The sequence below is a fragment of the Pavona decussata genome, unplaced genomic scaffold, assembly GCF_977016875.1.
Source record: "Pavona decussata unplaced genomic scaffold, jaPavDecu1.1 SCAFFOLD_6, whole genome shotgun sequence".
NCBI classification, from domain to species: Eukaryota; Metazoa; Cnidaria; class Anthozoa; order Scleractinia; family Agariciidae; genus Pavona; species Pavona decussata.
Genome location: NW_028145430.1, coordinates 2,308,242 through 2,330,661, shown reverse-complemented (window position 1 = coordinate 2,330,661; position 22,420 = coordinate 2,308,242). Strand labels below are relative to the sequence as shown.

At 38.5% G+C, this 22,420-nt stretch overlaps 1 protein-coding gene across 1 annotated transcript; it reads left to right on the top strand.

Annotated features, from left to right (window-relative positions):
- Positions 1–1,210: 1,210 nt before the first annotated feature.
- Positions 1,211–21,093, top strand: LOC146489140 (uncharacterized). Its single transcript, XM_085105715.1, has 18 exons — positions 1,211–1,398; positions 1,476–1,727; positions 1,972–2,086; positions 6,857–6,982; positions 7,933–7,997; positions 8,507–8,621; positions 9,128–9,318; positions 10,263–10,322; positions 10,772–10,855; positions 11,429–11,611; positions 12,061–12,152; positions 13,999–14,486; positions 15,526–15,569; positions 17,264–17,375; positions 18,345–18,387; positions 19,412–19,630; positions 19,884–19,941; positions 20,462–21,093. The coding sequence occupies exons 1-18, from the start codon at positions 1,330–1,332 to the stop codon at positions 20,609–20,611; spliced, it is 2,466 nt and encodes an 821-aa protein (XP_084961841.1). The 5' UTR covers positions 1,211–1,329; the 3' UTR covers positions 20,612–21,093.
- The last annotated feature ends 1,327 nt before the right edge of the window (positions 21,094–22,420 follow it).

Genomic DNA, 22,420 nt, shown 5'->3' with positions numbered 1-22,420 from the left:
TTACGCTATCAACGAACTTCGTCGATGAAACGAAATTTTTGTTTTCACTCCCTCATCTATTTGTCCATGTATTTGGTTTCCTTTTAGCTTACTTACTTACCGACTAAGCACCACAATTTCTTTAGAAGTAACCGTTTTTCACTCATCTTTTTAATGAGTTGTTCTTGACATTTATCAGAAGCTTGCAGGTCTGGTCCCACCTAAAGCTTATTACCATAGCCAGTTGGCGGCAATAGGAAGTTCAACGTGTCAGTGTGCAAAACGGAGCGCCTTAAAAAATCTTGTATTGTTAGCCATAGCCTAAGAATGTAAATTTATATGTTTTAAGAATGTAAATCAATATGTTTTATGCATTTTGAGTGATATGATTCTATTAGATTGTACATTTTTTATTATCATAGACCTTTGTGATTAATTTAATTATAGATTTTCTTTCTTGTACATTATACACGTAATTCAGTCTTCGGACTGCGAGTTGTTCTTTTCAATAAACGATCGATCTCATCTCATCTCATTTTGTTGACTGTATTCAACCTCCCATGTGACGCATCATGACCACAGGGGATTCGTTTGATCAGTGCCCTGAGGGGGGCCACACTGCCTAAAATGACGTCTTCATGAAAACTCAAGTCACGCAATGACGTGTCGGAAGGGATTACTTTCGCATGATGCGTTTCTTTTGGCACGCTCAGTAAAAATATTTTTTTTTTAACATTTTCAGGCAGTAAAATTGTCGAGGAAAAAGACTGATATTTTGGGTTGGTATCTCTCAGTCTTATGTCGTTTTTTTCCCCATTTTATGGCTCAGAGGAAAAAAAGAAAACGTCTAGGTTACTACTCTGTATTTTTACCCTGAAATCCATTACGGAGGAACTATTGTTGACGTGAAATGGAGTACAGCGTCTACTTTTTAATAATTTTGTTTTTCCCTCGTTCTGGCTAGTCACGCATCCTCGAATGGGTTGCCGACCCAGCTGTTCACGGTGCACATGCCCATGTATCTGGTTTCGATCAGTTTCCTTTCTCGAGACCAAGGAAAAAGTTTTGTGATAACAGTGTTGTGATAACGGAATCCGCAAAAATTACGTGAAACAGCAAAAAGACATCACAAAGACAGTAATAAGTTAATCGGCGGGGGATCATGGATTGTTAGCCAATAGGATTGAGACAATAGGCCGTGAATGAAATTGACACGCACGTCAAAGCTTTCATGCAATCACCGCATAACTTATATATTTACGGTTGAAGTATAAAGTTCGTGTTGAAGTTGGAATCTTATCTTTTGAGCATGGTGATTTTGATATTTCGAGGAGCTTGCCCAAAATCGTCATGACGGAAGTGAGGCACACTCGCGGACATTCGAGGAAGCTGAAAATCGGAGTTGGCGGGCAACCAGTGGTGAGCAAAAAATCACGGCCTTCTCTTTCAATCGTGAAGGCGAACTTGTAATATGTGAACTTTGGTTTTCTCCTCAGAAAAGCTGGCAAAACGAAGTCGAATTGCAGCCCACAAGCTCCTTGGGAAGGGCCACAGCTGCTCAGAATACGGAGTCCAGTTTAGTGGACGGTTTACGTCATCCTGTAGCAGAAGGATCAGCGTCAAGGCAAGCTTTCATAGCCGCCAACGCGCGAGGCAAAAGAGAAGCTTCTTCCTTCCCGGCGTTTCATGCCAAGAATGCTCCCGTTAAAGTCTCCGTAACCGGGGAATGGGCTCTAAAGGAATGCGAGGTACTTAACTATAACTTTATTTAAACTTCATTAAATATGTTTAAATAATCCTGGTGGCAATAATAAACGTCTTGAATCTGTTATTTACAAATTATAGAATTTGAAGCCATGCCTCACAGTCGGCGCGATGTTTGGTTTCACTTCAGTTGCTACGCGTTCGCCATGAAGACTCTCAACTGGCTTTTAAGCCTGGCTATTATTCGAGTTTCAGCACTAGAAACAATATTTTGTATTCTGTTTAAAGGAACACACAGCCTGGGCAAATCAGTTGCTAAAGAGAGGGAAACGGAGGGCTATTTCTGACATCCGTCGCTCTATCGGTGATGGACAAACTTTGGTTTACATATTGGAAACGTTAGGTAAGGTATATTTATTAAGTCGTAATGGACACGATATTGCAAGAATGGTCTTCATTATTCATTACCCTTAAATGCACTGATGTTTCTTTGCTCCATAACAAAGCAAAACAAAGGAAATATTAGCTTTACGATACAAAGTATCGACCGAGCGTCTGCAATAACAAGATTCGAAATCGAATGGTTTCGCAATTTTTGTGGTGCGGCAGTTCCGTTTTAGGAGATGAGGCCCTTCAATTTTGACAGCAGTGTACTTGTGTCCCGGTTGTGTCCGTCATTGGACAGGAATATTTCCCTGGTAGTTTGTTTTATTGTTCTAATATCTGTTATTTCAATGCGGGGCTTTCTAATTATAAGCAATTACTATGTGGACATCTAAACAAGTTTTAACATTTGATCAACCTAAAATTAAAAAAAAAATTGTCATTGTTTGTTGTTGGCTTTACGTCCTAAGGTGAATTAGTGAAGCACAGCTGTTGCTTTTTCAGGCGTTTTATCTAGAATCTAATCGATCTTGCAGACATCTCATTTCTCGTCCTAATTCTGTTTCTTATCAAACTTTAATACTAGAGATAATCAGGTGAATTAAGAGTTTGTGGTACTTATGAGCTTAGGGAATATTGAAGTGCGAGACGTCAAAATATAAACAAGCAATTATATAAACATGTAAGTGACATGATAATATGGTGTGTCCTTTAAAATAACAACCATGTTATAAATAACAAAATTGCAGGGTATTGAATCTGACCACACTTAACACGACCAAATACTAACCATTAATTTGATTACATCGTAAGTTTGTGTTTATCAAAATTATTCAAATATTCAACACCTCCCCATCCTGATCAGCCCCTGGGAAGATTGAAGATTGCCTTAAAACAAACTTGGACCCCCCCCCCCCCCCCACCCCCACCTTTAATTTAATTAAAGTATCAGATTTGGTGGACTTCAGGTAGACTGATAGCATACGGCCAAACCCCATTATTACAGACACTGTTGGGACCACAGTGCTCGAAATTAAGAAAAAAAAATCCAGGTTGTCCCTATTTCAAAAGCCAGGCAACCAAACCCGTGAATTTGGTTGCAAGCCCTGATGAATCCTCGGTTGCCTGTTAAAAAAACGTACACATTTAAGTGCATTACTCAAAAAAACATCCATTTTTGTCTTCTTAGTGCTCTCACTTTGCCTTTACTTTCTACAGCACAAAATAAGCGTGGCTTGAACTCGTTTTCTTTGTTCTTTCTCGTACTGTGCATCTGTCTCGCTCAATAAATCTTTTGAGGAGGCGGCTTAATTTACACCAGTCAAAAAACGCCACATTTGCACTCTGTGAAAAAAAAATATTGTATTCTGTAGTTGCTAATTGAAAACATAAAAAATCAAACCGAAATAAAGAATTTGAGAACAGTTATGGTAACGATCCTACCTTTAAGGTGGATTTCCACTGTCGCGTAAATTTTACTTGCGTATAGACGTGAATTTAGCTGGCTTTACGTATGTAAATAAAATAAGAAGCGATGTATGAGCCACGTGCATAAATGTAAAAAGTTGAACAGCACTAATTTTTTTTGTTTACACACGTGGCTCATACATCGCTTCTTATTTTATTTACGTAAGAAAAGCCAGCGAAATTCACGTCTGTACGCACGTAAAATTTACGCGACAGTGGAAATCCACCTTTATTTACACGCCGTGCTGAGCAAGCTTGAACTAATCCCATAGTTCTCAGTGTGGGGCAATGGTTTTCGTGAAAGTCTGAGTTCAAGTTGTGGAATATTCAAAATGGCGTCTTTGATCTTGATCGCCACCAGACATGAAACTTTGTGTTTGTCTCTTACATTTTCGTACCTTGCAATGTTTTGTAAAATGTACAGATATCCAAAACACGCGTACAGGAAAACGCTTAGCTGAGGCAAATTAATTATTGTTAACTTCACACTATCGGACATTTGTCAAAACAAAACCATCACACAAGTCGGGTGCTGTTTATGACTAATTTATTTTCTATTTTTGGCTGGGTTGTCCGTCGTTTTTTCCCCGGGCAACCAGCCTCTTAATTTTACTAAAAATTGGTTGCCCGGTAAACTTTTTGGTCGTCTTGGACGACAGGACTACCACTAATTTCGAGCACTGGGACCAGAAAAAGGTGTCTGCATTGCAGTGTCCTTATTGAGCAGGTTAATTTTAAGGAAATGCTTGGGGTGGGACCAAGAAAACTGTCCGTAATGAGGAGCGTCTGTATTAAGCGGGGCTTGAATGTACCTTTTTCTTATATCCATTTGTTTGCTTATGTGCATTACATGTACCAACCTAGATAATTCGGTATTTTGAAACTATGAAGGCACTCATCTCAGTCAGGCAGTGTCTAATAGGGTTTTTGAAATGGGCTGGCTACAAGACAACAGTGCAGTGGATCAGAACAATCAGACAAGATGTAGCATGCACAAGTACATCCATGATAATATTTGAATACCTGCTTTATTATTAAATTTTTCTCAGCTGTCTTGTTGTCCATTTACTGATATTGTACTTAAGGAGAAATTAGATTTTAATCTCATTTTTGGATGTTAATTGAAAGGTCCCTAAAACTGATTGGCATCTTATTTCTCCTTGCATGCAATCCCTGCTTCACCAAATATGCAAAAAGAAATGGTCATCAAGGGTAATTAATTTGTATGGAGACCATGCAATTGGAAAAAATTGCATGTTGATATTGGATTCATGGAGTATTTAGGACTGTCAGAGAATCATTGTTATCAGAATTTGTGAATCACATATTAAATGTGCAGAGATAAAATGTAAATATGGCAAGCCTTTGTTTGAGGATTATTCAAAGAATGTGTCACTCGTTTGTTGTGGATTACATTCTGTAATTTGCTTCTTTGAAATCCAAGACATTTACAAGCTTTGAAGGCAAATATTGATAATGACTTTTTCGGAAGGTTTTGCTCCTGGAAGTAAATTGGCAAGTTTACAGAACATTGTTGTACTGGTGTAATTAATCTTTCACTGTTGTTGAATTTAAAAATTTTTCTGAAATGATTTTTTCTTCATTCTGGTCTTTGTTTATACTTGATATGCCTGTTGAGTGTAATTATCATTTGGATCGCTCTATCCTCTTTGTCTATAAACACTCTAATATCCGGTGGTTTAGTTATGAACTAATTTTGGTATTGTATAAATTCAGTGAAGTGTGTCACAGCATGCCTTCTCATTACAATACTGCTTTTAGTACATGTAGTATTATGCTGGTGGCTTTGTCAAGGTTAACATTCGTTGAACTGGGATAAGCTCCTCATAAATGGTTATAACTCCCATGGACAAGCAGTTTTCAAAAATGCGGTGAAACGAGGACCATGCTAAAATGGCAAAAAAGAAGAAGTAAATATACCAAGCTCTTTTATTCATCAGTTAGTTATGTTGGCATCCTTGGAGGTTCCTTAATCCTTGTTTGTTTACATCTTACTGTTCCAAGTGCAGGGAAACAGATATTGCTGTCTGGATTCAGTGATCATGCAATGTTTAATTTCACATTTGTGTTTCAGTATAAATTTAGCATTACTTCATTAATGTGCATTTAATGTGCATGTGTTCAACTTCTAATTTATGTGGTCAAGGGATGTTTAATTCCTGCTGTTTATGTAACCAGAACTTTCTCCTTGAACTCTGCCAAAAATGAGGCTACAGCTCTTCATTATTAAGGTCATAAACACAAAAAAATCTTGTGTAATGACTTCTCTGTGTAGCTACATGTATATCCAGTCAAACAACTACTAGATTGTCAGTCTCTGTTAAACTTAAGTTTAGTCTTGTGTTACTTTTAGAAGATTTTATAATAACTATTTAATACCAACATATCCAGGGGTTTTATTAGAGGCTGGATCTAGGTGCTGGCACCCACTCACTCTGAACACCGTGGCTTCCTTTGGAGAGATTTAAAGCCAGTCTATAAAGCACGACAAATAATTATTAATGAGTGGCGCCATCTATTCACCATTAAGAACCCAGCCTCCTGTGAGGAAAATTAACGAAAACCCTGCATTCATGAAGTTATACATGTGTGTGTTGCTTATCCTTTTGTATAGAACTTACATGTAGGTATACCAGCTTTCATGAATGTACATGTAATTGAAATACACATACCATACTTTGTTAATTGACTATAGTACAGCTGTAAGTTATTGTAAAGTCCTGTTCAATCCATGCAACTGTATAATTATTAAACATATAAACTAAATAAATAAGACCTATAAATATAAAACTAGTACACATACTTAAGTCTTATGAGGGGTTTAAGGTTTTAAAATAAACAAATGTGCATGTTCTGCTTACAGAATAATCTTTTTATTAGTTTTTTAACATGCAGCCAAGATTTCTTTCTGCAGACCAATTTTTTTTGTCAGTGACTGAATGAGTGACGTAAGTTTGGGTGAACTTGGATTCAGTTAAAACATTTTTGTACACTACTTGTGTCCTTGTTTTAACTGCTTCTGAGATCTCTTTCTGCAATTCATCCTCCATGAATATAATTGTTAGTTTAAATTATAAAGCTGTGAATTTGTAACTACAGTGTAGTTGCAAGCACAATACTTGAAGTGTTTGTTCCATTTACTGGTGATTTCAACATATCAGAACTGCTAGTTACATATGTGACATGTTGGTATATGTACACCACATAGCCAGTATGGTGTTATTGTGTTCATGAATGGCAATACAGTGTTGTTTCACTGTAACAAATCTTGTATATATCATGAGGCTTTCTTTCATTTCAGCTGCTCAGAAGATTCCAGGTGTTTATGCACGCCCTGTAACAAGGGCACAGAAGCTGGAGAATCTACAATTATGCATGAGCTTCATGGGAAACAGAAACATAAACCTGCAGGGAATCTATGTTGGAGGTGAGAAGTACATTTACTAAATGTGCTCCACAGTTTATTGGTTTTCTGGTGGTGGGCTTGAGCTTGGGGGAGGGGGGGGGGGGCACAGTCACATGACCTGTACAGGTACAGTATATATGTGCAGCCTAACAGGATCTTGATTTTGTATCTCCGACTCCTGATAGAGTATACATTTTCAAGGTCTTTTCTGGAATGGGACCTGTACATGTAAAAAGAAAGTGCATGCATATGATTTAACTGACCAGTGCTGTTAAGATCAAGATGTAGAAAACAACAGAACCTGATTTGTGCAGTTAACACAACTGCAGTATATCAGGTGTTAATCAATTCAACAAATACTGAAATGGGGTTGTGAAATTTATAACATTTATTTTCTAAAACAGTATATTAAGAAAATTGCCCATTCATTAAGTCTAAATTTGAAGGTTCAGGCAGTACATATCCACGGGCTTCAAGAACATGCAACTACAATGTCATGTAATTCTAGCTATAAAGTGTAATAATTCACAACAGCATTCACACTTTAAAAGTAGGCAATCCACGGTACGGGAAAAGAAGGGGCTGCACATGTGCATTTTGTCACAATCAATAATGTGAACCTATTAACTCTCACACAGCCAATAGGCACATAGAAAGCCAATTGTTTTTACAAAATTCATCTATGTGTTAGGGTTGAAGATTTTAGAACTTTTAGACTGTGTTTGGGTGTTTGGGTTTTTGTAGACTAATTATGGGGAAATGTACCAGTCACCATCTTTTGTTGACTGGCAGCGGCAACTCTTTACTTGTGCGCCGTACATTTTGTTAGCTCTCAGCTTGATGTAAATCAGAGTTATCAAAACGTACATGTCACGGATTGTCAGTCGGATGTGTAAACAGGTTTTACATAAAGGCATTATTAATTTACATATGTGAGCTAAACTATCTTTGCAAATGTTTGAATTCTTCAGACCTTATTGATGGCAACGTGAAGTCCGTATTGAATCTATGCAGGAATGTGAAGTCACAGTTTAAGGTAAGGTGCATCCCTGACTTTAGCCTCTTGCATTCACACATTCCACTCAAGTCTCACAATTTAACCTGTGCTTTATAGTGTGAATGTTCTGGTTGGGGTGTGGCACATGTATTTATTATTTTATAGAGAGAACAGTTTTCAGTTGAAAATTTAGCAGAAAAACAAAACTTGAATCAATTTGATAAGTCAGTACAGATGCAAACCACACAATTAAAAAATGATTATGAAGCAATCAGAAATGTATACAGGGTGAGCTAGTTACAGTCTGTGGCACTATTGAGTTTGGTTAAATGGACTGTAGTTTTACAGATCAGCTCCACCTTACAACCATGCATGCACCCTCTCGCTTCTAACCCTTGGCGGGGAGTCATACGAGAAAGATTTTAATTGTACCCATCAGGGATATGATTTCCAAAAAATTGCGTCAAAGTCAATTGAATCAAGTTTGGTGAATTTATGTGTGTGAACAATTAAGTCACAATTAAATTTGGTTAATTCTGTTGTTTCAGGGTGAAGGGTGGGTTTCACCTGACGGACCAAGACCCAGTTCCTCAGGATCCATTAAGGATGATCATGATTACCGACTCATGAATGGCTCAGTACCACATCTACCTTCAACTCATGGTGAGTGGGACACCTGCTGGATTAAAGTAGGGAGATTGTTTAATAAGCACCGATAATTTGTAAGCCATGGATGGAAACTTTTACTTTGTTTACTTTATTCAACAAATTTTTTTAACTAGTCATGTACAAAGTGATTATAAAGCAAGACTGGGCCACAAGTAGGAAAATTGAAGTTCAATGTTTCTCTATTGACACATTGTTCTGTTATCGCATACGCAGACACACACTCCTTCACTAACCAAAGTAACAAATAAAATACATGTGTAGTAAATACATTGTATTGACTAAAGATGAATGTACAACTGTACCTGTCAGGATCTTTACAATTTTTTTTTTAAAACTTGATTTCTCCCCAATCTGTGCATTCATCTTTTACACCTGCATTAATTGTTTGTTCTTATTAGAAGTGTTCCCTGATGTACATTTTTGGTTACAAGTTTAAAACACTGCCTTGATTATTGTCTAGGATCATATAACTTTTTTGACTTACCAGTTTTATCGTAAAGTTGTTTCAGGTTTTGATGCCGACTCGCGTCCCCATGGGAATAGCTCAGGCTACCATTCAGATGATGCTTCACCAGCAAGGAAGATTGAGGCCTCCACTGTACAAGATTTTTACATGCCGGGGATGCTTCATGGTCATGAAAGTCCTGTATTATCAAGGAAACCAGTGCAGCCTTCTGATGTGATTATAACGGTAATGAATAAACTGTGTATTTTTTTCAACACTGGCTTAAAATGTCAGTGATTAATGAATTGAAAACTGTGAGTGAGGAAAAAGCAAAGCTGTAACTTAAGGCATAAATGGAAGAAGTTCATAAAAGAAAGAATGTTGTTGAAGAATTGTATCTGAGAATGAGATATTATTCAGTAAGTGACACAGGCATACTCGGAAAAAAAAAATCTGAGTGCTCCTATCAGGAGTCGAACCTACATGTAAGACCATCTGACTACTAGTTTGGATCAGTGGTAGAGCATCTGAACTACAGTAGTAATGAGAAGGTCTTTGGTTTGACTCCTGATTGGAGCACTCAGATTTTTTCCTGCGTATGCCTGTTTCACTTACTGAGTAATACCTCATTCTCATTTATTTTAATTAAAATATTCCATTTCGTTTTTTCCATTGTTCAAGATTTGTATCTGTTGTTCACCATAAATCATTGCTACAATGCAGGAGCATACTTGAAAAATGCATGGAAATGATGGCTGCCTGTATTTCCATTCCCAATGTACATGTATTGTTGCCAATGCTATTGTTATTAAAAAAGTACAGCAGTTGATACATGTATGTATCTCTCAATTCTAACTCCTCTACTATACTTAAAGTTGTGGGTTTGCTACAAACTGGTGATTCACGTTCAATGAATAGCCAATAATATATTGATATCACACCTCAGTGATTAGACCAGCCAGTCGACACTGCCCTGTAACTAACTTCCTCATTAAAATTAAATATTATTTTGCCCAGAAAGACCGTCAATGATTTTCTTTCTCAGCTGTAGAAGTCCCCAAGAGTGAGTGCTTTACAGCATGGTCTGAGCTTCTGCTAGGCAGCCTTGGCAATTATAGCACATACAATCTCAATCCTTTTGTAACTCGATCATTCAGACTCTTACATCTACTTGTTTTTGTTTTTAATAGACCCGAACTGAGTTGAATAAGAGAGGAGTTTTACAAACCACAGAAAATCAATCATCACTGGTAACTTGTAGTCATAGTGTTGCCCTGACTAATAGACCTGTACATGCACAATAACATAGTTGTTAAGTCAGATTCTTATAACTGCATGTGACCTGCATATGTCAGGTGGTCCTTCTCCATTAATTAGCAGTGTCTGATTGGATCCAAGCTAAATGTATGTCAACTGACATAGGTGTCTGCCTGAAAGAGATTCCTGTGCCTCATTGTATTTATAATTATACTACATGTAGAAAGATGATTTAAAACAAAAATAGAGATTTTACTTCTAGGAGAGATTTTGTAGCCTCAGAATTGTCAGTTTAAGGGTGATGTCTTCCATAGAGAGATCCGTAATGCCAAATGTATCTAGCTACTTACAGAGAAAGAAAGAAAGTTATTACTTGCAGATCCAATTACAACACTTGGTTCTTTGTTCTTTACCCTATCCTCTTAATGGTTTGCCTCCATAGGTTCGTTCCAATGGAACCATTTCGTTGGAAGACAGATTGAGATCATTGTTGAGTTCTCCAAATCCTGGAGGACATGAAGGGGAGGTATGAGCTTTAAAAATGTGTGCTAGTTATCACACTGGATGCATTTGAAGTCTCATGGAGTGCCAATCAATTGCCCCATGTATAGTGAAGATTGAGCTACAATCAGATTGAGTTCAAAGTTCAGAAATAAATATGTTATGCCGAATTCTCAGCAGTCTACAACTTGCATGTACAGCTGTATAGTTAATTTTACATTTGGACCCAGTTGGTCAAAGCCCAATTTTAAAAGCTAATCCTAGGTTAACGTGAACTTTGATTTGAGTTCTTAAATTACTAAATTATCAATGAAGACTCTTTAAAAATATTTTTTTGTTCCTCCGTTTTGACTTAGACTTTTATTACCACTACATGTAGCTTAAAATTAGCTTTTAAAAACATTTTTAACAAACAAGGTGAAAACGTCGGTTATTTTTTAATCGGGGATTAGCGTCAATCAGCTTCAGCCTTCTGCAACCACCCCCTGTATGCTAACCAAAATGTAGAGCCCTCTTAATGGTAACCCACTTTACTTGCATGCATTTATGGTGGCTGTCCAAGAAATTTATTTCAGGTCATCTTGTTGAATTCTTACAGGAGATGGAAGAGGAGTTATTAATTCCACCACCACCACCAAGAGCACAGTCATTTGACAATGACAATGATGTGGAGAGAAGGCTACAGTCCCTGCTGGATGTTGCTGAGGAGGATCAACCAGAGGAGAAGATAAAGCAGAAGGACTTCAGTGGTTTGAAGGAACTGGATAGGATTGGTTATGTGGTAAGGAATGCCGACTTTCATTCTCTTTCTGGATGTTGTCAGCTGGGGCACATGCGCTGTAGAGTCCAGTTGAGACTAATTTGCATACAACTCGTGGCAGGAGTTTTGATTTTCAAAAGCTTTCAAAAATGTCGCAACAAACAACTTCTGTAATTACTGACTAAAGAATGTTTGTAAATAAAAAACTAAAACAGGTGAATGCGATTCAAATGGATGAAAACAGCTTCCTGAACTTCAAAGTGCTTCTTATCAATGGGTGCATGTACCTGGGGTGGCAATTAGTCTGGCCTTTAAAGTATTTTGTTGACAAATCATTGCATAAATTAGCCTAACTTTGGTAAACTTCATATACTATATATGAAAATAATTTGAAATTAGATTAAATGTGTGTACGCATTTTAGAGTCCAACTGAAACATTCTCTCAGTCTTTCTTTGCTATTTTTTTCAGCCAAGTCACCCATCCCAAAAGATGCGGAATGTTCATAAGGGGCGTGGTCAAGCAAGGACCAGCAGTTTTACAGGAAATGCAAAACCAGCAAGGTAGTTTTCCATGCAGTTTGAACTTGCAAATTAGTCATGTAGCAAACAGGAAAATAAAATGCAATATAGGTGGTATTTTGTGGTTTCTCAAGAAAGAACAGAACATTTTAATTGATTCTGATATTATGTTAATAACCAGTTGGGGCTTAGATTTCGTAAAGGGGCACAGTCACGACGATTTTGCCGTATTGTAATTAAAACTACTTGAACCGTTTTGCTAGTATGAAATTGCTCTTAAGCCGGTGACACAAGGTTCAACAGGTATGTTGAACCTTCAAGTATCAAAGTGCATTGCCTGCTGAGATATGGTATCAAGAACTACTGCTGATTACTGATGACAAACCCGAGATGTGTGTCACCATTGTTAATGTTATACAAATTAATTTACATTTATTACCTTGATTTTATATACAGAATAGCAAAATAAAAACGTCCTTAATCAACTCTCGGCCTGAGGAATGTTCTTAATACGTTCTTAAAATTTTGGTGAATCTCAGCCTCGACGTTCTTATAAAAAAGGTTCTTATAAAAAAAAAACAGAGTGTAGCTATAATCAATTTTTAACTATATCTCCAAAATACACACTTTTGGCCAACTGAATTTTTTCAAGTTGCAATCCATTTCCATCCTAGCCATTCCCAGCCAAACATAATTAATACCAGTTTCTGTGTACTAGTGGGACTGTTGTTAACAAAACGGAACGATTATTTTAACGATTCCACCGATTCAAATATGGTTTTGGGCCATTCAAAGTCAACAGTAAAATGGGTGACACTGAGAAATAATTTGTAACTGCAAATATTTTGTTCTTGTTTGTTTTCCTTTGGTACAATAACCATAACAGTCCAGAAATAACTCTGATGTTCCACGCTTTTGGGATTCATATAGGAAATGCATAACCCTCTCAAATGTACCAGCAGATGTCAATTTTGCGGCGTACTGTAGAGACAACGATTGGCCGCTAAGTTCACATCAATTTTACCCCAAGACCTCTTTGGACTCCATCCACTTTTTTTCCTTCTACTCCTGTTGTTTTGCGTACCCCTACGAAACATTTTGAGAGAGTTAACAGACGGAACATTATGGAACGTGATTAGCAGGCGAAGAAATCTAATTAGAAGCTGATCAGGCTGAGAAACGACTACTCCCTGAAAATAATTTTATCATTTTGTAACTTGTTGAGTTGTTCTCAATGGTAAACTAGTTGTACTTTTACAAAATGAGATGTTTTATTAGATCTCTCCTTTAGTACGCGCGGTGCGATTGGTCAATGTTGCGGGTCGCATTTCACTGCCCGCCCAGCAAGTTTCCTTTCCCACGCGCCCGATTAACCTCAGAGATACAATAAATATCTTATTAACCTCGTTTCCTCCGTCCATACTGTAAGTTACGGATCCTCGTTTTCTCCCGTTGATTTATGGCCCGCGAACGAAAAAACCTCGGTCCGTAAATTAGGGTGCGTTTTTTTTTTGAGAATCCGAAAACGGATTTGTGATCTCACGTCATTTGGATCATGCCGCATCATAGAATCCGACGAATCCTTGAGTGGATTCGTCGGTTCCTTTGATGTGGCATGATCCGAATGATCTGAGATCACGAATCCGTTTTCGGATTCTCCCAAAAACGTACCCTTGCAGTATGGACCTCAAACTCGGTTAGTAAGAGGTATTTATCGACGGGCAGCATGACAAGGACCCTGGAGATAAACGTACAATTTATACGCAGACCCGTTTATTAACAGACTTCACTCTATTCACACGTCTGATTTTAACACAGGTGTGAACCGTTTCACTTACTTATGTTAGTGAGCCTTTTTTGATCGATGTCTAATTTTATTCTTCACCAGGGGAGCTAAGCTGCCGCAAGCACCTCAAAATAGAAGGAACAGAGTAGAATCAGACTCACCCCCTCACTCGCCTATCGCACGTCGCAAAATGTCAACTGCCATGCCTCCTGAGAGCGTAAAACCGTCCAAGGACTCCAGATCTGGAAGCATATTTAGTGAGAACAGCCGTACAAGGAAGATCATAAGGGGAGAAGGGACACCTCCAAAGCGATTTCAGCGATCTAATTCACGTACTGATTTCCTGAAACAAGTTGCTGAAAAGTTAGCTGACAGGTCTACAACATCGACCCCAGTTTCTGGCTCAGAATCTGTAACTCCAGCAGAAACGCCAATGCTCCCAACACTGTCACCCGCATCATCTGTGGCTACATTTGTGTTTGTGAGTTCTTCGGATTCATCGGGTTTGAGCTCTGATGAAGATGATTATCATTCACATAGACGTAGAAGCTATAGCGGGAGTGGGACGCCTGGCAGCAGAAGGGACAGAGGTAACTTTTGGATCTCGCAGATGCGCAGATTGAAATGTTTTATTTGACATCTGCGCCAGACTGTTCACAGTCCCCTATTTTTCCGTGGGATTTTCGAGACTCGTCGGCTTCGATCGAACTCCCGCCATCTTGGTTTTTAACGGGTAGCGTAACCTGGGGAGAGCGCCTAAACTTCCGAGGGGAGCGGGAGTGGGGCTTCTCCCCCACTCAGCGTACCCTGACTAGGGCCCCCCTCGGTAGTTCAGTTAGGCACTTTCCCCAGATTGCGCGCGCCGTTACAAACCAAGCTGACGACGGGAGTTCGATCGAAGCGTACGAGTCTCGAAAATCATGACAGAAAATAGGGCACTGTGAAAAGTCTATATCTGTGCAAATTAAGTTAATAATATTATTATTATTATCTCGTCTGATTAGAGTAGTTTCTCTGTACGCTGCACCAAAAATCACAACCAGTGAGGAAAAAATAAAAATCAGTTGCTCAGGTGGGATTTGAACCCATGACGTGAGGGTTACTAACCACAGATGAAAACAACATCCCACATAAAAAAATACCTTCAGGAGAAATCCCGACTGAGTGTGTGAGATCTTTCTCTGAGCTGCAGAGCATGAATGATGTAAAACAATGGAATCACGTTAAAGAAAACAATGCAAATGCAAAACAAGACTAAAATGCTGTACCTTACAATCAACTGTATTACACTCTTTGATGTGCGAGTCTAAAATGGCAGCTTGGTGGTCCTTGCACGACGACAGTGCGCTTTTAAGAATTCAAAGCAGTTCGTTGTAGTGCCCAGCCTAATTAAAGCATAGACGGTATAGTTTTTATTGGCTGCAATCGAACGTTTCAGTTCAGGACAACAATTCACTTCATTAGACAAAGATTGTTACCCCGCACTAATCATTGCCAGACTACGGCAAGCAAGTATTACAGAGTACGATTTTTAATAATAAGCATTTCGACATTTGTCGCATGTCTACTACATACGTTGTAACCAGCTGATGAAAGGCGGCTCCTGACTCCTTGTTTTCTGTCTTTTAGCCAAAACAAAGAGGTCTCAGGATTTACAAAGCATTCATAAACAGGTACAGTGAAAGTTTTCACTGTTTTCACTTTTGTTCCAGGTGCTCAGATTTTCGGTGAAAAGTGAGAGAAAGGCAATACTCTATGTCTTTATTATGTGCTTCCTTTCGTTCACTGCCCATAATTTGAGCACCGAGTTCAGACCATGCAGTACCGCTCAAAAGTAACTAGACAGTCCTTGAGATTTAAGGTTTAGATGTCATTGTATCATTAAGAAAAAAAAAAAGAGTATAAATTGCTCGCGCTGGGGGCTGATGCCAAGTACCAATATTTATACTTTGTGTGCGAACGGCTATTGTTTGTCCGAGAAGTAAATCGTTTCCTCCAACTGCTTCTTTTCGAGTTTCTATAATCATTTGAAAACTCCTTGCTTCTCGATTCTCGCGTCTCGAAACTTGAACTTATCGACGTTCGAGACGCTAGTATCGGGGTTTGAGGATCGAGTCGAGACTGTCAACTTACTTTTGAGCGGTACTGTAGTTTGTTGGTCAGCATTATAATAAATCATAGTGGGTGTTACACTATCAGGTAACTCGTGGTCATTGCCAGTCTTTTTCAACCTATGCATAGGTAGTTATGCAGAACGAGATAATCGACAAAAGTGTTTTCTATCGCTTTCTCATTGGACTTCAATCACACCAATGTAACGAGAGTCAAGTTGGACATCATGAACACTCATCATGAAGTCCTGTTACCAAATGACAGGTTCCAATTTTATTACAAACACAGGTGTGCCGACTCTCCAGAATACAGAACGATTCTCCTGGTTTCCCGTGCGAGTTACCAAACCTCCCGGATAAAATAAACTAAGTTTTCGACGGTATTCCTCCCCCTTCCCCGCCCAATCCACAGAAATTGGGTGTTCTTGGGTGCATTTTCTTACAATTTTCAGCAATGAATCTGTTGCAAACGTTTACACAAACTAAAAGAAACAGATCAAGAAAGAAGAAGTCGATTTTTTTTTGGGGGGGGGGGGGGGGGCGGGGGTTGGGGCGGGGGGAGGGGGATGTGCTGGTCATTTTATATATTTATTCTTTTTTCTGCGTGGGAAGGGGTTGGGATGCCGGCACGAAGGAAAAAATCTTCAGAGGTTGGCGTCTTTGCACACATGATTAATACATGAACACAGTTTGAGGAAAAAGTGATAGGTTAAACGTGTAGTGAATAAAATACGTAATTAGAAAAAAAATGAACACAATTGGAATGTGTAATGAGCTGTACACGTACTGTCCAATAACACAGGTGTAAGATTAGAGAATTGTCTTTAGCGTTATGATTAATACAAAAATTTAATTTTTAATTACCGTATTTACTCGATTAACCGCCCTGAGCGCTTATTTAATTTTGGGCCCATAAGGGTGGGCGCTTAATTTTTTTTTTCAACCTTTTTTCAGCAAGCGAAGACATTTTTAGAGAATAGCAAAACAAGGGATAACAAGTTTATTTCGTTTCAACAAGACGAAAGCTAACATAAACAAGTCATAAACAATATGAAAGTGCATTGACTACCGTATCTAAACCAAGTTTGGAACACGACTGACGCTCCTCTAACTTCACGCTGGGCTAGTACAGAAATGTTTTTTGTTGGGAGTGGGGTGGGGAGGGCGCTTATTCGAGGGTGGGCGCTTATTAACTTTTTAGGGTTTCTGGGTAGGCGCTTATTCGAAAGTAATAAGTGTTTTATTTTTGTCCATAGCTTGAAACTCTCGAAGGGATGTACAGTGAGATCTTATCAAGCATGGAAGTTGGTTCCAAGGATTCTAAAAACTCCACCGACAAAAACAGTCAAAGGGCAGCAGACATGAGAGGTAATTTCTGTTTTTTTTTTTTTCCTTCGTTCCTTATATCTTGTACTCAGCACTGGCAAAGTTACATGTAGTCACGGTAAACCGAAAGTCATAAGGGATTTGATACACTTAACACGCGCTCACAACTCGTCGCGTCCAGTTTCAATAATTCAAATTAATTATGTTAAATTACAGACAAGCTGTTTGCTATTTCCTGTAAAAATGTCCTGTGGAAACTTTGCTTTGTTTCTATAGAGATAATGAAGTTTAAGGGAACGAACATCGAATACGGAACATGAGTTGGAGGCGAGTGTTTGGACTGCTATTCGGATTCGCCCAACGTTCTAAATGTGTTTTTGTTAGCTCAATTGAAATGCAAAAAGGTGTTGTTTCTCTCTGAAATAACCCATGAAATGTTACCGTGATTCCATCGAGCTGTAAAATAAATCTTTCAAATTAATGTCTCTTACCAACCGAGTTCGAGGTCCGTACTGTAAGTTACGGACCGGTCGACGGTTTTTCCCGTAAATTTTCGCGCTTGGACCATAAATCAGCGGGGAAAAACGAAGATCCGTAACTTAAAGTAAGGACCGAGAAAACGAGGTTAGAAAGATATTATATTTCTGAGGTTAAATTGTATGGCAGACCGAGCATATTGTTCAGTCCAGTTATAACTTTTTATACCTGTAGACGAACAGGAAGTCTGTGCGAAATGTCATTCTTTGCGATCAATGCCGGAAGAAAGAGAACTGTTTTCAAATTTTCATAATAAGCTGTGAAAGTTTCAGAGACCACCTAGCCAAAGAGAAGAGAGGGCTACCGTCTTGGTTTATAATGGCTCTTACAAGTCTGGTAGTTTTTTTTTTTTTAAATCAAACCGAGAATAACGTGGAAACTCAAAATGAGTTTGTAAATGCCTATGTTATGTTATCATTGATGACGATGATGATGATGATGTTGTTGTTGTTGTTGTTAATGTCACCCTCTTAGCAAGCTTGGCCGCTTACAAGAAACAGAGGAACAAGGATATCAAGTAAGACTGCAGACTAAAATGATCGTAAGAACAAAGATGGGCTGTAAGCAATTTTTTTTTGAGGAGGATATTAATCCACTCTCGACCAAAGTAAAAACTTGACCCTTGTATGGGGTTCTAGATTTCATCAGGGAAAGCTGTATAGAAGCACTTTATAAGGCTGTTGTTGAAATCCTCCCGTGTCACCAGGCAAGTGATAGATATTGCGCAGCAGATTCACCTGGCAAATTATATTCAATATAAGATGAAGGATTCACGCGTGTACAATTTTACACCATTCGTCACCATTATACAGAGTCTACAATCATCGCCAATTTCTGTTGGGAAGGCTAGAAAACAAGCCCGGTATAGCAATTTCTATAGTTATGTTTGTTTATGCAATTGTTTGTCGTCCCCCCCCCCCCCCCCCCAGTTCAACGTTGAATTCCCCACGAAGAATAATGCGTAAACATTTACAGTAAAAACTGCCTCAACATTCAATTTGGTACAGGGGAGGGGAGGGGAGGGGAGGAACGTGAAGGCAAGGCAAAACTTAGCAATCTTCTCAAGACTGTTTTGGAATGATTGTAGGTACCGTACCGTGTTACTCTCCACGCTGCCACTACACCCGACACTGTCTTTTCGGTTGGGATGCTATTTATGTTCCTCTCCAACATGTCACCAGAACCCATTTGCAACAATTGGTGAATAGAGTCTGCCGCTGTTAGAAGAAAGTTCCTTGCACCAAAACACCAACACACTTGCCAGGGTTAATTGTCAGGCGGTTCAACAGTAAGGCAATGCTTTGAATACGCTAATTGTTCAGTCATTCGTCTGGCCGTTTGTCCAACCATCGTTTGTTTCACTTCTGAGCACGTAGTAAGTGGTTGCTCAAAGTTCCCAACCGGAGATTCTTGATTTAACAGCTTCACAGACAAACTGCAGATTTTGGTTTAACAGCAATGAATGTGACTGCAGATTACAGGCTTCGTCTTCTTCACATGAGCACTAGTATTTACTGATGTCTTCTTTTCGTTTTGGAAAGGGCTGTAAACAAGCGATTTGGGCGATTGGAGTCGCATGTTGTTACTCTAGCCAGGAGCGTGGCACATCTGTCATCGGAGTTGCGATCCCAAGCGTCCATCAGTCAAGACATGGATGACATGAGGAGACAGGTTGACGTACAACAGCACCCACCTGATAGTATTGCTGACCTTGCAAGAGAAAGTGCCTTGCTTCAGTCACGAGTAAAGAAACTTAGAAGGTACGTCCAACTTACATTGACGATGATGATGAAGACTAGCGTTACGCAATCGAAACGTCGCGATCTAGCACTTAAGTGGCAAACGATTATTTTTAACTAAAGAGTTTTGCAATGCCGGCTGTGTTTAGAAACAGTGGTCTTGGAATATGGATCATGAACTACTGATTGCTTGTGTTGTCTAAAGTCTGTTTTTTAAGTAGCAGTTCTTGTTATGTAGTATGTAACAGCCAGTTGCTTTTTCTCTGTTACACAGTTTCTTTGGTGAAGACCCGCCTCTCCTGGCAATTTTTCTTAAAAAACTTGGATACGAGGTAATGATTCTTTTTTAGTTTTCATTCATTTTCCCAATTAACGCGGTTAACGTCAAGGTATCATAAACGGACGTTGATATAGTACAGAAAGAGTTTGATTAAAAAGGCAAAGTATGGTTACAATATTCAAATTACTTTGTACGTTATCCGAGTCCATGAGCTACGTTACGAGTGTTTCTCAAAAATCTCATTATTTTCTATCCATTTATTTTCCTGCAATTTGTTTGCTAACTTAAGGGAGCTCGTATGTTATCGTGAACTTGAGAAATTACGTTTTTTGGCCCGTAAATATTGGAAAGGTAACGCATGTTCTTCGATTGATGCGAGAGATAATTTTGGGTCCGTTGATGAAATGGGCCAAACATTTGGCGGAACTTTCACATCATGGGCCAAGTTCTCGTTTCCCTCAACCTCTGGGAAACTCAATTAATTTTAGGTCAAAATAGGTTTGCTTTAACTGGCATTGAAATGCATGATATTTATTTACTGTCTATTACATTCTACCTTTTTGTTCCTTTAGAGATTCGCAGACAACTTTGGGGCAGAGCAAGTGGGAATTCTAGAACTTTCTTACATGACAGAGGAAAGGCTTCAGAGTTTAGGAATTCCACTGGGCCCGAGATTAAGAATCATGGAGGAAGTTAAGAAATTAACATGGCATCTTAGTTAATTTTCAGTCTCTCAACTTCTGAGCATTTTTCTAAGATACCTTATTTCCTCGAATAAGCGGCCTTCCCCGAATAAGCTTTCACCCCTTCGGCCAAAATAGCGACTAAGCGCCCCTCCCCTTCCCTCCCCCTCCCCCTCAATTTCTTAAATAGCAAGGAAGAAGATAGACCTCTGTGGCCGAGTTTGGTAGCAGAGCTGTACCATAACTTCAGTGTAGCTTGTAAATCGACACTTTAAAATCGAAACATGTAAAAAGTATTTATATTTTTGCTATATTTTGTTGTATACTTAGCAGGCATGCTTAAATTGTAATTTAACTTCAGCATTTCGAAAAATTGTATTACATTTCAGCGCATCAAAAGCTTTTTATAACTTTAATGAAGATAAGGATAAGAAAGTATTAAGTGGATGACAAACGTATTCCTTTTCCATCATTTGGTCTCGACTTTAAATTACTAAATTAGCATCCATGGCGACACCAAAACAAACAGAAGAAAACAGAAAAAAAAAAGATTTGAAGTTGTTGTAAACGCAGATCGTCGTACAACGTTATGCAGTGTTTGATTGATGAAATACATGGTTGTTAGCCAGACTTCACGCTGCTTAAATGTTACACTGTGACAATAGGAGATTAGTGATTCTCAGTGACATACGCCTTAACAAAAATAATGCAAGCAAGTGATAATAACCGCTAAAGTTATCGTAGACTGTAAAGGTTTATTAGAGGGGTAGTATCATGGGAGATATGATTTTGGTCAAAAATTCACTAAATTTAAACTGTGAGCACTGTGTTAATTAATTTCTAAATCGCTTATTTAAAGAAATATTAATAGTGAGTTTACTGAGACGAAAGGTTGAACCAAAATATAGTACAACCGATTTTGGGTTCGTTACGACAGCGAAAATTGAAAACGTCGGCCCGACGTTTTCAAATTTGAACCCATTTTTATTTTCTTCATCTGCCGGCGAAAATATCCGTGGATAGTTTCTTTGCATTCTAATAGTCTTTTAATTTGGCTGCTGTCAACCGAATAGCGTCTTTTCGATTTTCAATGTGTTACTAAAAATACCGTGATACTGTCCCTTTAACTTGTGTTTCATTGTCTTTTTCTCGTGGAGCCGGTTTAACAGGAATTAAATTTTCAAGAAAAAGGAAACTTTTTTTTCATTTCATACTAGAGATTCAGACTTAAAACATGTGTTTACCTGCAAGAGTTTACTCTGAAACCTGGGTGGGTTTGGGAGATTTTGAAAGGTTCTCATATGTAAACCCTCAATTAACAGGCACATTTCAGCAAAATAATTAAATATTGTTACCCATGTTTTCAGTTCAATGATGGACTTTTTGAAGGGAAATTTTTGTAGGCTAACACAATTTGATCTGTTTGGATTGTTTACCAGAAAATTTTACGGCGGAGAAAATTTCAGGGAATGCACTTTTAGCGACATATAATTTGCCCCGCTGAAAGTAAAACGAATTAGTTTCCCGATACAACTAAAATTTGAGGTAACATTTGGCTGAAGTAAACTGTAGTTTGTCGCTACAATCAAGTCCGTTTTCTGAGGCGGTTAGGGGCCTTCCGTAAAAACCCGCAACTAAGAACCTGTTAGCCTAAAATTTGGATTTTATACCCCCTATAAACAAGAACCTATTTAGCCTAAAAATTGAAAATATGTTCCTTTTTTTCTTTTTCTCTAGGCAAAATATATCACTAATGTGAATGTATGAGTTGATATTCTTAAATAATTTTTTTTTTTGGGGGGGGGGAGGGGTGGGGGCGGGGGTAGAAAATAGGCCAGTAACCATCTT